At 34.9% G+C, this 16947-nt stretch overlaps 1 protein-coding gene across 1 annotated transcript; it reads left to right on the top strand.

Moving 5' to 3' along the window:
• The first annotated feature begins 10342 nt into the window (after positions 1-10342).
• Positions 10343-11818, top strand: LOC107991218 (zinc finger BED domain-containing protein RICESLEEPER 2-like). Its single transcript, XM_051090599.1, has one exon. The coding sequence runs from the start codon at positions 10343-10345 to the stop codon at positions 11816-11818; it is 1476 nt and encodes a 491-aa protein (XP_050946556.1).
• Positions 11819-16947: the final 5129 nt, after the last annotated feature.

The following is a 16947-nucleotide window of genomic DNA, read 5'->3' on the forward strand; positions in this document are numbered from 1 at the left end:
CCAATTACTGTTGAAGAAGCTTACATGTGAGAACTTTGGGCAGTACTGAATGAACAATCATGGTCAGAAGTGTATTTTTGTAGCATCCACAAATCACTCTTCTTATAACGAGATGCCCTTACATACCATTTGCAACCTTCTTGCAAACATCTAAATTCAAGAGACCTCAAATTTGATATTGTAGTCCTAAATTGAAAGTTGTTCTTCACTGCTATTATGCAATAATACTTTGAAAGCACTTCTTTACTTTTAAATTAACTTTTTTTCCTTCAAATTAGAATATAATAAGAGATGTCTCTTATAACTTCATCATTTGAAAACAGAAGAAGAAAAACCTATATTCAGTGACATATCAACATTCTCCCATACATTACTAGATGAAGAAGATGTTCCCAAACAATTAACACTTACATGGCAACTAATGGATGTCTACTAGTTGCATCTTTAGCAAAAGCTAAATACCAAACAACATCATTGTCCTTCTTTATCAGCACCACAGTTTGAACATTACTTTTACCAAAATCAAGTAAAACAGATAATTCTACTAATTCATCCAATTCAAGTTATTCACATGTCAAAGCAACCAAAGAATTAAAGCTGACTCGCATATCTACCAAAATTTCGGACACCGAGTAATTCTCATAAACATTGCAGCCATTCCATTGACCTCCATAAAAAACAACAATAAGAATAGACATTCTAATCTAAAAAAGAAGTAAATATAATTAAGTATTTAGATGTAATAAGAGAATACTAAACGATCGTGCAAAGAAGTTAATAAAAACTAAACGATCGTTTAACACCAATATTACACGATCGTATATAATAAATTAAATTATTATATATAATAAGCTATATACGATCGTTTAAAGACGTTAATCGTTTAAACCATCGTATTCAATTTAATACACTACCGTTTAAAGATATTGATCGTTTAAACCATCGTATTTAATTGGATACACAATCGTTTAAAGACGTTGATCGTTTAAACAATCGTATTGAATTTGATACACGATCGTTTAAAGACGTTGATCATACAAAATATTAAAAATTTTCGTGTTCATATAACAAAACGATTGTCTGTATATTATTAAACGATCATGTTGATAGAGGTAAACGATCAAGTAATTCAATAAAAATTATCCTGAAAAACTTCAAACTATCAATCTTCGTAATGAAATACACAATTCTTACAGTAATTCTTAAAAGTTCAAAGCGAAAAAAACCTTAAATTCTTACAAATAACAAAAAACTCAAACGACATTGATACTGAAATATAAATTCTTAAATCAACGTAAACAGTAATCAAAATCTTCAACGATCTTCATAATCAATTACAGGATGTCTTACAGTAATACCTACATATTCTAAACATTCTATCTTCACGTCGAAATATATAATTATGAACGAAATTTTATAATCAACTAAATAGTTCAAAGAAAAAACAATATTTAGAATACTCACCAAAACCAAAATAACTGAGACGATATTAACAGAGCATACGCAATCTTGATTGTCCAAGATGACAAGAAGAGAAACAATGTTATCGAAGATGATGGCTATGAGAGCGAATGTTGTCGAAAATTACGAAAAAAGTAAAGAATGATCAAGATGAAAGATATATAAAGGACGAGACGAATAACTCAGTAACGACGATCGTGAAAAAATTGAGAAGAAGAAGAAAATCAGATTTGAAATATCGTTATAAAAGATTAAGGGCAAATAAGGAATTCTAAAAAAATAATTTGCCTTAATGGACTTGTTATAATGGCCGTAAATAGTTTACAGTTTTGCTACATTTATGTAAGTTTCCCATGAAAAAAGGTATTTATCTCTCCATAGTAAATGTATTTTCCTCGGAGCATTGAAAATAAGAAAATTGAATGTAAAAAATAAATTTAAATAAAATGGAAAAAAGTATTGAATATAAATTTATAGTATATATAAAAGAATAGAAGTGGAGAAACTTTTTTAGCTTCATTTTACCATTTCATTATAACTTCTTTTTAGTCTTACGTTAGTGGCAATTTTGTCATTCACATATATTTAATGTTTGTCATTTTCACATTTAATAATATAAAAGTTACACTTTGTTAACTTTTCATTTCCTTATTATAATTGTTTTCAAAATTTTAAAATTTTCTCTCCAATTAATTATGTCATTTAAATTTATTCAAATTCATTCACATTCCTCTCTCTCCCTTGATCTTCCATCTCCTAACTATTCACATTCTCATATTAACTCTTTTTTATTTCTTGCAACATTTCAAATTCTTCATTTTCAAATCTTTGGGTATAAATACCACCAATTTTTTTTCATTCATGTTCACAAGTCACAACAAAATGCTAAGGGTGAAAAAAAATCAAATCATATTTTTCTATTCTTTACAAGGTTGGATACCTTATCCTAGCAACACTGGCGCACCCCAAGGTAACACGCTCGGTCGAATGAATCCCTTATCAAGCAATTCTTGCAACTGCACCTTCAGTTCTTTCAGCTCTGCGGGGGCCATTCTGTAAGGGGCTCTGGATATAGGAACCGTGCCCGGCTCCAACTCTATGGCAAACTCAACCTCCCTGTGCGGAGGTAACCCTGGAAGTTCCTCAGGAAAGACATCCGGATAGTCCCTCACTACTGGTTCTGATGACAGGGATACATCGGCCTCTCTAGTATCCACCACGCTCGCTAAGATACCCCAAGTACCCTGACTGAGCAGTTTACTAGCCCTGATGGCTGAGATTACCTGAGGCAACGACCTTGACCCTTCTCCCTTAAATTTAAAACTAGCCCTCGAGGGAGGGTTAAACGTTACCTCCTTACGTGAACAATCTATGCTGGCGTGGTTAGCGGCCAACCAATCCATACCCAGGATTACATCAAAGTCTAGCATATCCAGGACTATCAGCGTTACTTCAATCACATGGCCTGCTATCTCAATCTGGCATGCTTTCACCTTTTCCTTCGACAACATACACTCCCCGGAAGGAGTAGATACTGATAGAACATGGTGTAAGGGCTCTACCTCTAAGCGGGCATGCAACACAAATGCGGAAGAGATAAAAGAATGTGACGAACCCGAATCAAACAAAACTAAGGCGTAATGCCCCAACACTGGGAGCGTACCTGTTACTACCGTGCCTGCCTTCTCAGCCTCAGTCTTGTTGGAAGCAAAGACTCTACCCTGATGTGGAGCACCTGCTCCCTGATTCTGCGCGTTTCTCGTGAGTCTCAACGGGCATCTATCAGCTGTATGACCCTCTTGCCTGCACTTAAAGCAAGTCCTGGTCCCGAATAAGCAACGGCCCAGATGGTGCTTCCCACAAGTGGTACACAACGGCTTCCCTCTGGCAGCCTCCCCTGCCTCAAAAGGTTTCTGCTGGAAGCGGCGAAACTCACCACCTGATCTGAAATTCCGCTGTGGCACTGGAACAGGCTGCTGCTCAGCCTTCCTCTTCTGTCCCGATGTCGAACCTCTACCAGCGGTCTTAGACGAGTTAGCCCTCTCCTGTAAACTGAGATCCACTGCCAGGCGCAGTGCATCGGCATGAGTAGCGGGTCGGAAAGCTCGGACCAAACCCTGAATGTCCAGTCGGAGGCCTCTAACAAACTTATCAGCTCTGGCCGCCTCGGTCGCTATCATCTCGGGAGCGAAGCGGGATAACATGTCAAACTCCGCATCATACTGCTCCACAGTCATGTCACCCTGCTCTAAGTTCAGGAACTTTTGCCGCTTGGCGTCTCTCAAACTAGCAGAGAAGAATTTCGCATAGAAACTCTCCTTAAACTGCTGCCACGTGATCTGACTCACATCACCACCTAGCATTCTCTCTGTAGTCTCCCACCATGCGGTACCTCTGTCAGTCAACATAAAAACAGCACACTGAACTTTCTGATCCTCAGGGCATTTCATGTAACGGAATATGGTCTCCAAGGACGATAACCACATCTGAGCCCTGGTGGGGTCCTCCAAAGACCCATCGAACGTCGTGGGATTATACTTCCTGAAATCCCTCAGGTGCTTAGCCTCTGCTGACAACTGATCCGGCACAAACTGGGGCGCAACTGGTACTGGAGCCGGAGCTGGAGCAGGAGCTGGTGCTGGAGCTGGCGCCGGAGTTGGCGAGGCAGGCTTCTGCTGTTCCCGCATCTGCATAATCAAATCTCTAAACCTCTGCTCCATGGCGGCTAGGTCCGCATGAGTAACTGGCGCAGCCGGGTCAGGGGCTTGGGCTACAGGCTGCACCTCAGGCTGAACGCGTTCTGCTCCCCTTCCTCGGCCTCCTCGGCCACCCCTACGTGCACCTCTCCTTGGCGGCATTTCCCTAACAACCACCAACGATCCCTTTAGCCATAATGGTAATTGAATTTGCAGTTTAACTTAGGTAAGGTAATGCATGTAGAGTTATACATATACTTTCATGGGAGCGTACCTGACGAGCGGCAAGGATCGTTTCAGCCATAAGGACACAAAACACAGACTCACATTATAAGCCAGTCTACAGAACCTAAAACTTAGGCTCTGATACCAACTGCTACGACCCAACTTTCCGGACTAAGCTGAGGTCACTACCAAATACCAAAACTCGACCATTCGACATACAATTTAAAACGGACCAGTTACGATTCATTAAAAGCATTAGAAACATTACAAAAAGACAGTTTCGGGCCCTATTTTAAATCAATCATAAAAGTCTCAAATAAAAAAACTCAAGTTATCAGTTCAAAACCACAAGTCAAATATTCTGACAAAATACATAGCGGAAGCGATAAGAAAACCAGACGCGTCCATACGGCCTTCACGCGTCCTTCCTGCCTCTCGCCGGTCTGCCCCTCGCTGTGCCCTTACCTGAAAAGTTAAAGAAGAGAAAAGGGTGAGTATAAACATACCCAGTAAGGGACCCACTACTGGGCCCGTTAGGGGACAACAGTTAACTTCCTATTCGGGGGTACCCTACATAACAGTCTAGTGGTTCCGTAGAATGCACTTATCAGTCTAGCGCTCCCGAAGGATGCGCATATCAGTCTAGTGCTCCCGAAGGATGCACATATCAGTCTAGTGCTCCCGAAGGATGCACATAACAGTAAGGTACACCACCCCATAGATGAAGCTAACCGTTACCCCTCGGTCTATACTAAATCGTCTACCACAGTCATATCCCAATCATCAATCATTTTACAATTTCCCTAAAGGCTTTACTGGCCAGGTAGTATAGGTTTAAACCATTACACCCTCAGTTGCTATACGCGTCAACTATTCGTATACCATTATGGAAGAGCCCCAAGACTCAAACAGCTAAATAACCAACTGAACTCACTGTCCCTCCCCGTCTAATCCCATGACCAACGTCCATCAATCTAAAATTTCAATCTACAATTAGCGGTTGCAGTTCAGTTACATCAGACAGAAACATAATAACAGTGCTTAACAGTCAACACAGATACACTTATTCAGTATAGTCGCTAACGTGTAATCCCCTGTGGATTACTACGTTTCCGGCCTCGACCCGAGGTCCAGTAGTAGGAAAACCCTTACCTGATACTCGGTTATGCCCCTCGATCGAATCCACGCTCAACAGCTCAACCTAAAACGAAAACACGAAGGTTTTAGTTGATGACTTTAGTAGAAGTCGTTTTAGAAGGTCCGAAGCACATCCGTTGACTTACCCGAGGAAAGAAGGAAGCTATCTCCAAACAAGCCTGCCGCAGAACCCGAGAGCTTAAACGTCAATCCCTTACTACCTTTAAGGGGTGAAAGATAGGATCAAAGTTTATTCCAATATTCAACTCGAATCGGATATGGCAACATTAGGGAATTCATCAAAACAAATCCTTACCGAAGACTCACCGTGACCCGTAGTGGAGGAAGGAAGGCTTAGGTGGCTCGGCTCGGCTCGGCTCGGCTCGGCTTAACTCGGCTTGGTTCTCGGCTCGGCTCGGCTTGGTTCTCGGCTCGGCTCGGCTCGGCTCGGCTTGGTTCTCGGCTCGGCTCGGCTTGCAGCTCAGCTCGCCCGGCTCACTCGGCTCACTCGGCTCGACTCATGTGGCTCACTCGGCTCGGCTCACTCGGCTCGCGGCTGGGATTGCTGGCGGCCCGCGGCTGGAATTGGGTCTCGGGTCGGGTACGGCACAAAACTACAGGCGTGATGGTTGCGTTTCGCGGATGACTGACGACGGCACCGCGACGGAAAATAAGGTGCGGCCCGCTCGACTGAGGGTAGAAGCGGTCGGCGGCCACCGGGTACACGAGACGGAGAGAGAGTATTAGAGATGACGGGCTTGCGAACAATCGGATGACCGATTTAAAGGACCTGTCGACGGCTGGCCGTTCGCGGGCAGAAGACGGAGACGCGCGGACGGTGAAGAACAACCGAGCTAGAGACGAAGGAGCCGACGGTGATGCAGAAATGAAGAAGAAAGAGATGGAGGCGGTGGATGGCGGCGTCGGGTGAAGGAAGGAGGAAGAAGAGAAGATGGATGGGGGGGCTCGCGCGCGCCTCCTTTAGGGTTTCTTTAAAAAAAAATTTATTATATATATATATATATATATATATACACACTTTTAATAATTATAAAATAATAATAATAATAATATAAAGTAATAATAATAATATATAAAAATATTAATATTAAATAATAAAATAAATTAACATTAGATAATGATAATGTTATTGTTTTAAAATAATTATATTACTATAATATTAAATAATAATAATAATTATAATATTAATATTATAATAAATAGAATAAATATTAATAATAATAATATAATTAATATTATATTATTATTATATCAACTTACACCAACATTTTAGATTTCCGAAAAATTTACATAAACGAGAAAATTTTACCTCGAATTTTCGGGGCGTTACAGTTCCTCTCTATTTTTTCTTTGTAGTTTAATTTTAGAAGCATGCCTAGCCTTACAAAATTTAGTTTATGTATTTTCTTTTTTTTTTTTTTGCCAATGAAATGGTATTTTTAAGTTCCTAAATTAATTTAAGTTATGATCTCTGTTAATTATTCCGTTGCATAAGGCTTTCATCCGTTCAGTTCTAAGTTCGGAGAATAGCGAGTCAACACTAGTGGTGGTCCTAGGATCATGTTCGTGAGAAGATTACAAGGATCATAAAGCTTCAAAGGTATGATTTTCTTTTACCTCTAATTTCACTTACTTAGGGTTGCGATACATGTTAATTTCTAAATTGTTTAGATGCAATTAGGGTAATGTAGATCTGAATCCCGCTGCACATATCTATCGCTTTCCATCATAAATATCATCAATAGATTCAATTTATATACTCAAGTTTGTAAGTAATAAGTTAAGAACGTTTCGTACATATTAGTTTATTCAATGAACATCTCATATATATTCCAACCCTACTAGTTGAGATCTTGCGAGCATTATCGTGTATTAACATTATTCACAACACCCCTAGTAATAAGTTACAACATCTCCTCTAAGAAAACATCAAAAATCACGACCTCTAAAGAATTAGTAATTAATTTGACTTCATCTAATATATACTCCAACATACTAAACCCTCATGATTCAGGTTTGAGCTATAGGACAACTTTTGAAGGTTGCGTTTAGAGGTCCGCTGTGATTGTGATCGTGTAAGGAAGAGTGGGTTGAGTCCCATGGAAGAAGAGAAGATAAAGGAACAACTTGAAAAACTCATATTATACAAGATTTGAAAGGCAAGAAAAGACAGTTGAGATTGTGGACAATGACATTGCTGTTTCAAATGAGAGTCTAAAGAACGCAGTTATGATCAAGATCCTCTTAGAGAAGACCGTTTTCAAGGAGGCGTTCAAAATATTAATGCCAATTAATGATTTGGGATATCGAAGGAAGATTTAAAATAGAGGTCGTTAGAAAAATCTACTCCACTATAGATTTAGAAACAACAAGCAGAGAAAAGCAAAATAGTTAGTAAGGGTGTATGGAGTTTTGATAAAGCTCTAATTTTTTTTTAGAATCTGAAAGAGAACCCTAGATTATCCACTCTAAAGCTGTACACAACTTTCTCGATTCATTTCCATGATTTATCTTTGATTTTCTTCTTTAGGAAATGGGGGAGGGTGTTAGGAAATTCCATCGAGTCCTTCGAAGAAGTGGATTTTAACGAAAACGAAAAATATTTGGGAGAGACATTAAGAGCCAAAGTAAAATGATGTTACTAAATCGTTAAGGAGAGGAACTAAAGTTAAAATAAGGGACTACGATAGAGGAATCATGGATTCGAACAATAGGAGAAACTCCCTGATTTCTGTTACCAGTGTGGAAAGTTTGACATATAATTAAATAGTTTGAATATTCAATTAAAGAAGATGAGTATTCAATTTTTATTACCACTATGTTCGGAAATGACAATGCAATTGAAAAATAATTTCATTGCTTGTTCATTAAGAATAGGAAATGACATAAACCTTATTTATCTTATAAACCTTATTTATCTTGGTGAAGTTAAATTAGGGTGTATATTCTTGGGTTTTATTTCCTAAAACTCGTAAATGGTAAATATAATTTGTTGACTATCATTAATAAAGATTTATTTTTGTAATTTCAATAAAGTGTTATTGATTATTAGTTTTGTTTTATTACCTAAATACAATAAACTAACATCCTAAGTTATTTGATGAGTCTTGAATTGTATGTAAAGACATACAGAGATCAATGTTCGAGATACTACTTAAAGATCAATGCTATAACACTACGGATAAAACTTACTTTGTATTAGATACAAATGCAATGATCCAACGTGTTCATATAGGTGACATGTGAGTGAGGGTATCCTATGCAATGAGTTTTCATAAGATCGGACCACGAAATAGTAACCACTAAATATAACTCCATTAATTAGTTAGGTTTCTATTTCACTAGGATGACTTAGGTAACTTAATCTTAATCCTGAATGTATTATAGGGGTAAGCATGATGGGTTGAAAAACCGAAACCGAACGAACCGATGTCGGGCTGGCAGAAAAATATTATGGGCGGTCAGGTTTTGGTTATTACAATTTGAAAATCGAGTTCAAGCGGTCGGTTCAATCTATGAGGTCGGTCGGTCTGGTGAACTAACCAAACCGACTCCCCCTTTAAATATTTATATATATATATACTTTTGTAAATTTAGGTTATTTCATCTCGCTGGTTCACGCTACAGACCAAAGTCCACATCCACGATTCCACACGCAAAGTCTCTTAGTTGGTCGTCGCAATTGCACAGTCTCACCGGCATAGATCTTTCATCTCTCCTCCTCTCAGTTGGTTGTCGCAATCGCCGCCGCCGGTGACTCCATTTGCCATCAACCGCACACCCAACTCGTTAGGTATTTTTTTTCTTTTCTTTTTGAATATATGTGTATACGAAAATGTAAAGAGAACTGAAAAAATGGAGCAATTAAAGGGGATGTTGTGAATTGTGAAGAAAACTTCCTCCATTGAAATGAAGAAGAAAAAGAATGAAAAATTTTGAAGGTTCTAAAGAGATGGGGTTTTCTCATTTCTGTGAGGGGAAAAAATACTTACTAATTTTTGAAGTGGTTTTTGCTTGTGTGAAGAAAAAATCAAAGGAAGAGATTTTTAGAAGAGATGGGGTTTTCTCATTTTTGAAGTGATTTTTGCTTCTGTTTGAAAATAGATTTCTCTATCTTTTTCTAACACTTTTTTGGATTGAGATTAATGAAAAATTGGAAGTGGGGTTTTTGATTATGAAGAATATGGAAAAGAAAGAGACTTCAGACCCAAACTTAGGGGACATTTTGAATTCAAATTATGTTTGGGTTTGATTTTAAATTGATTTGTTATTTGAACCCAAAAAAGATGATTAATTTTCACCCACAACACAACTTTCCATCATTAATTTCTTCTTTTTTTCTTCAGAACAATTTTATTTGTTTCTTAAGTATCTTTCACCAAAACTTGGTTAAAGATATAATGATTTATTATATATATCAATAACATGAGTAACTTATTTAAAAGGTAAAGTTTCTAACTCATATTATACATTCAAAACTAAGAAGAAAATATACGATTTCATGAGCTATTGTCTTAGTTGAATTTTATTATGTTGATTAAATTCATCTTACAACATTTATATTGGATAATATTTCATTTATAATTTTGTGGTTTGTTTCATTTGATGAGTTTTGCTTGAATTTTGGTATCATGCAGTAGTTATGTAGCTTGCTTTTGAATTTGATCATCATTTTTGCCTACGATATCTATATCTATTGATTTGTTATTTTTAAGCTTTCAGTTTCTTTTATTCTTGCCACACACACTAAAATGGAATATCATTTTTTTTTACTCTCATTACTGTTAAATCAAGTGGATTCAATGGATATGGAGTTAGAGTGTGATGGAAGTTGTGAAACTTTAAAAATCGTAAGCGACGAAGATACGGATGCCAAGCGTAAAACCATTGATGTTGATCTTGATTCATATGGGAGAGAAGATGTTCCAAATCTCCCAAAAATAAGAAAGAATGTCAAACAATCAATGGTTTGGGACCACTTTGAGAGGCTCAAAGGTGATCCTAATGACCCTCGTGCTAAATGTAAATATTGTGGAGTTGTTTATACATGTCATTCTAAACGTAATGGTACTAGGACTATGAAGCATCATTTAGAAAATTGCAAAAAGTACCCTTACCAAAAAAAGAGAGACCAAACTCAAATGACATTAGCTTTTAAACCTAAAGACAAAGTTGGAGATAATTCTTCACAACTTGTATGTGAGTCATTTAGTTTAGAGGGTTGTCGGGAAGCTTTGGTTGAGATGATAATAGTTGATGAATTACCTTTTAAGTTTGTGGATGGTAAGGGGTTTAAGAAGTTTGTGGATAAATTAACATGTGGAAATCATACTCGATTTGTTGTTCCATCTCGATTTACTGTGGCTAGAGATGTGCTTAAGTTGTATGTTAATGAGGAGAATCGTTTGAGAGACATGTTTGTAAAAAATAAATATAGAGTTTATCTCACCACTGATTGTTGGACATCGGGACAAAATATTAATTACATGGTCCTAACTGTCCAATTGAGAATACTTAATCTTTGTCCAATTGAGAATCATAAAGGTGATACTATCGATAAAACCATTGAAAAGAATTTGAAGGATTGGAGCATTGAGAGGGTAATGACATTGATGATTAATAATGCAAGTTTGAATGACACTGCTGTTGCTTATCTTTTAAAGAGATTCAATAAAGGATTATTGTTTGGTGGGGAATTTCTACATGTTCGTTGTTGTGCCCATATATTGAATCTTATAGTAACTGATGCTTTTAAGGAACATAATGATTGTATTGATAGGATTCGATATGCCGTGCGATTTATAAGGTCTTCTTCTGCTCGTTTTTTGAAATTTAAAAAGTGCATTGAACTTGAAAAAATTGCTTGTAAGAGTTATGTGTGTCTTGATGTTCCTACAAGATGGAACTCCACATATATGATGCTTGAAGCTACTGTTAAGTTTGAAAAAGCTTTTGATAGATTAAAAGATGAAGATGCCTCATATAGACATGATATGTCACCAAATAAGGAAGATTGGACAAATGCTATGATGTTAATACGATTTTTAAAAGTATTTTATGATGTCACGTTGAAGATTTCGGCCTCTTTGTATACTACTTCGAACTTGGTTTTCCATCAGATTACAGTGGTTCAGAATTGTATACATTTGAATGCAGGTAGTGCAAATGCATTGTTAGTTGGAATGGCTAATAACATGAAGACAAAATTTGAGAAATATTGGGGAAACAATGTAAAGAATAATTTGTTGTTGTATGTTGCTATTGTGTTAGATCCTTGAAAGAAATTAAGATTTGTATCTTTTTGTTTGAAAAATTTTTTTGGTCTCGATGTTGCTGAATCCATGGAAAATGTAGTGGAACAATGTTGTTGTAACGACCCGAACTTTTAAACTAAGTTAAGGTCATTATTAAAAAGATAAACATCAAAAGACACCTTTTTGAAAAGAGGATAACTAAAATCTTTATAAAATTAATATCAAAACGTTCACGAAAAACATAAGATTTTCAAAATTAACAAAAATAATTTGAAAATGTGACCCGTGGGTTCTAAAAATTTTAAAGAATTAAAAACAAATAAATAGAATAAAATCTTTAAGTAAAATGGTTAAAATTTAAAAATACTGAAAGACATATAAATGAGTGCGGAAGCTGAACTGTGTCCCCATATGGCATGCCACGGATCCCTCACTCTCGCTCGCCAGCTTCTTAATTTTTTTACCTTAGCCTGAAATATTAAACATAGGAAAGAGTGAGTATATAAATATACTCAGTAAGGGACCCACTACTAGTCCCGCTAGGTGATCTATTAACTTTCCGTTAGAAACATAATCATAACGTTGTGGTCCAATGGAGCACACCTGAGTGAGTGAGACCTTACGAACACCTCTAAATCGTGCGAGCGTACCCGAAGGAGCACCCCTAGTCGTACAAGTGATCGCAGGTACACACTCCATAAACATATATGTAATCTATAGGTACACCCCTAATCGTGTGAGTGGTCCTGTCGGAACACCCCTGTTATGCGAGTGACACCGTATACACTCCATAAACATATATGTAATACATAGGTACACCTTTAATCATGCAAGTGGTCCCGTCAGAACACCCCTAGTCGTGCGAGTGACCCCGTATACACAATATAACTGTCCTCTAACCGTGCATGTGATCCGTAGGTACACCCCTAAATCGTGCGAGTGATCCCGTAGGAACACCCCTAGTCGTGCGAGTGACCCCATAGATAGGATCACAATACAGGTGGAGTAAAAAGCTCAATAGACAAACTTAACAGACACCACAATCCAAAGCATGTAACATCATTATAAACATCATAACAAGACATGAATATTAATCATAACATCCTTATTCATGTGATTAATATATCATGTATCATAAACATCATAAACATACTAGTCATCATCGTTAATCATAGTATCAGTCATCATCATTAACATAATATCAATCATCATCTATAGCATCGCATTATGCGTCTTAGCTACCATCAATGCATAATCGTAAATACATGCAGTCTATTAAATTCATTTCGAAGGTCCAGAGTAGTAGAATCTCTTACCTGAAGATTTTGGAGATTAGCTAAAAATATTTCATTGCTGACAGTAATTTCCCAATTAAAGCAGATCCAAACTTAACCAAATGGAGGTTGAAAATTTGTCTAAACCTTGATGAGAAAATTCATCGATTCTTCAAGCTTTGCCAAAGGGACCAATCATAACTAAAATTGGTGAAGCGACAATGGCAGAAGGTTATCTTAGTGGAGAATATGAAGAACCTTTTTCTTTTTCCTTTACTTTCTGACTTAAGCATTCCAATGCTATTTATAGACCCAAATAATAATAATAATATTTATTATTATTATTTCCTTTTCCTTTTAGGATATATATATATAATACCAAATATATACATATATCTTTATTTCCATTATCTTTTCTAAATAAATGTCTTAAATACACAAAATCTTAGGCATTTATAACCATTAATAATAATAATAATACTTTTTTATTATTATTTTTTTTCTCTCACCAAAATCTACAATAAATATATTTATTTATTTAAATCATTATTCTCTCTTTTAAATAAATATATATCTTTTTCATCCAATCAAATCAACCATCTCTCTTCTCATGGATTATCTTCTTTTCCAAACAAATATAATTATATTTCATCATATAATTAACTTCACTTTTCCAAATTATTAATTAAATATATATATATATATATATCCATATATATATACTCAATTAAATCCAATTCCACCAAAACTAACTTTTCTTTCCAAAATCTCAAATTAACTTAAATTCTCAATTAATTTAATCAATCAAATCTTTTTCCAATAAAACACTCACAACTTCCAACATAAATTATCTTAACCCAACCATAATAACTCCACTCCATAATCAAGATTTATCTTTTTGAGAATAATTAATTATTATTTATCTTTCTCCAAAATAATTAATTATCTTCTACAATAATTCATTATTATTTATCTTTCTCCAAAATAATTAATTATCTTCCACAATAATTAATTATTATTTATCTTTCTTCCAAATAATTAATTATTATTTATCTTTCTCGAAAATAAATATCCTTTTATAAATAATTATATTTACCCAAAATATAATTATTTTTCTTTTTCTCCCTTAAAAATAATCTTTCTCCAAAATACAATTATCTTTTCCTTAAATAATTATATTTCAACAAATATAATTATCTTTTCCTTTAACATAATAATTATATATATTTCCACATATACATATAATTATTAAATCTCCAACAAACTTTTCACCCCACAATTTAATTAAATAACATCCATAATTGTTTAATTATATTCAACTTCAACAACACTAAAAATCCGCAACTTTACTTAATCCTCTTAACCTACCATTTAATCAAAAACTCAACAAACACCACATGTCAAAACCTCTAATTAATTAAATACTCATCCAACAAGTATTTAATTAATTTAAATTCTCACAAAATCAAATAATTCTTATTAAATGAATTCAAAATAACCCCCAATAAATTAAATCTAATTAAACAAAACTAAGATAATTAACTCCAAAATTATCTAAATTTTTTGGGGCGTTACAGTTGTAGATGTCTCTTTCATGAGTATAGTACTACTCGAAGTGGGAGTAGACAAAGATGTAGTAGTACTAGTACAACTAGTACAAAAACTGTTTCAGACTTGGCTGCTAATATTGATTTTGATTCAAATGAAAATGTGGGTGAAGATTTTGTCTACGACACGATTGTTGAGGAATTTGAAGATGATGCTACAACACCTTTCGAAGAGGGGTCATCGAAGATTGATATCTATTTGTTGGAAGTCAATGTTAGGACCGAAGATGATTTTGACATACTACAGTGGTGGAAGATGAACAGTGATCAATTTGAGGTTCTTGGTCATATGGCTAGAGATATTTTAGCTATTCCAGTTTCTACTGTAGCGTCTGAGTCGACTTTTAGTTATGGAGGACGTGTTGTTGACTCATCACGCTGCTCATTGGCTCCTAAAACAATGGAAGCTCTCATATGTACTCAAAATTGGATAAATTTTGATCCAATACATCTTCAAATTCAACATGAATTGGAAGAGGCTTCAAAATTTGAAGAAGGTATTTTCAAATCTTTACATGATATCTTTTGTAGTTGTAATGTGTAACTTTAGTGAAATCTTAAATTATTTAGTAAATTTTTCATATTGATTATGTAGGATTTTGGGTGGTTATGGAGAATGGCAAGGAGCTTGAAGACCTTCCAGATTTTGATAAGTTATCAATTACCAATTAAGCGATTACTAACTAATTTTGATCCAAGACTTGTAATATTTCTACTGACTAGACTATCATAGTGTTTCTGTTTCATACTTTGGTTGTATTTGTGACTCTTTAATGTGGTGAAGTGAATTGAACTTGGATGTTTCTAATTTCATTTTGGTAGTATGTTTAGATTCTTATTTTTATGTTGTTTATTTTATTAATTTGTGTAATACCTATGAACTAAGCATTGAAATTAATAGAACTAGATTTTATTTTTTAGTGACAATTATATGATTTTAAGACAATATATAATATATATCATAGACTTTTCTATTGAAATTAAAAAGTGAAATAAAACATAATAATGTCATTCTTATTTTTTTAAAATCGTTTATCAAAAGAAAGAAAGCAAGAAACATAGAAAAGGAAGGAGAAGAAGAAGAAGAACCAAAAAAAAAAAAACAACCCGATCGACCCGACTGTCGGTCGGTCTGACCGGTTTTGTTAGAACCGACGATCGAGGCCGATTTTCCAACTTTTGTGCCGACTTGTAGTCGATTCGGAACGGTTTGGTCAGAAAATCGACCCCGATCGCTCGATGCTCATCCCAATGTATTATGAATTCATGTTCGCAAATAACTATCCTTTGATTTGTACAAGATGAGAGTGGTCTGATTGTCGACTCAATAAACATATCATTTTGAGGCAAGACCGAGTGCATAATTGGAAACATGAACACAAGAATGAATTCACTCCTTCCCGACTTTAAGGTAAGTAGATGAGTGTTCCCTTAAATGGTGTCTCTTGGACTTGAACAAAGAGTCTTACCCTTTATGGCACAGAAATGTTTTCTATTTATTGGCTGGACCTTAAATAGGTTGTTCATTAGAGGAGCATTGATATTTAAGAACTAGAAGTAACCTAGGGGTAAAATGGTCAATTGATCCAGCTGGCATTACAGACACTTTTGAAGGATTAACTTACTATTATTAGTCTTTGTTCGTGGATACAAAAATATATCTACAACGAGAAGAGTTCGAATGAACACCAGTTAACAATTACTAATTGATGTGGTTAATGAGTTTAGTTAATTAATATGATATTGTTGTAGCTTCTGATCTCTAGGTTTATTAGGTCCCCTTCCTAGCTCGTAAAGGTAATAAGGTTTAATTTATGTTGGGTATAATTTGAACATAAATGTTCAAATTAACTTTGGGAATTAATATAATGTATAGAGACACATTAAAACATAAAATTTATATTTTAATTAAAAGTAATTATATAAATTTAATTTTGGATATGATTCAAAATTATTTTTTGAGATAATAAAGTATTTAAATGAGTTGAAATATCAATTTTAATGTAAATTAGATTCATATTAAAACTATCGATTAAAATTTAACGCGTATATGATACACATTAAAACTATAGATTAATGGAGATCTTTATAGACGAATATAATTCAAATTTAGATTAAACTAAATATAAGATATTTAATTTAGCTGAGAATTAATTAATAGTTTAGGTTAATTATATTTAATTAAATAAAAATTCTTGGTTATACGAGATATTTACTTTTAAATATGATTTAAATGAAATAAATAAAATGTCAATTAAATCTGATTTAATTA

The sequence above is a fragment of the Cucumis melo genome, chromosome 10 (assembly GCF_025177605.1).
Source record: "Cucumis melo cultivar AY chromosome 10, USDA_Cmelo_AY_1.0, whole genome shotgun sequence".
Classification (NCBI taxonomy): Eukaryota; Viridiplantae; Streptophyta; class Magnoliopsida; order Cucurbitales; family Cucurbitaceae; genus Cucumis; species Cucumis melo.

Bases quoted from the DNA above. Each gene is read 5' to 3' on its own strand.
- LOC107991218 (XM_051090599.1), top strand. From the start codon at position 10,343: ATGGATATGGAGTTAGAGTGTGATGGAAGTTGTGAAACTTTAAAAATC.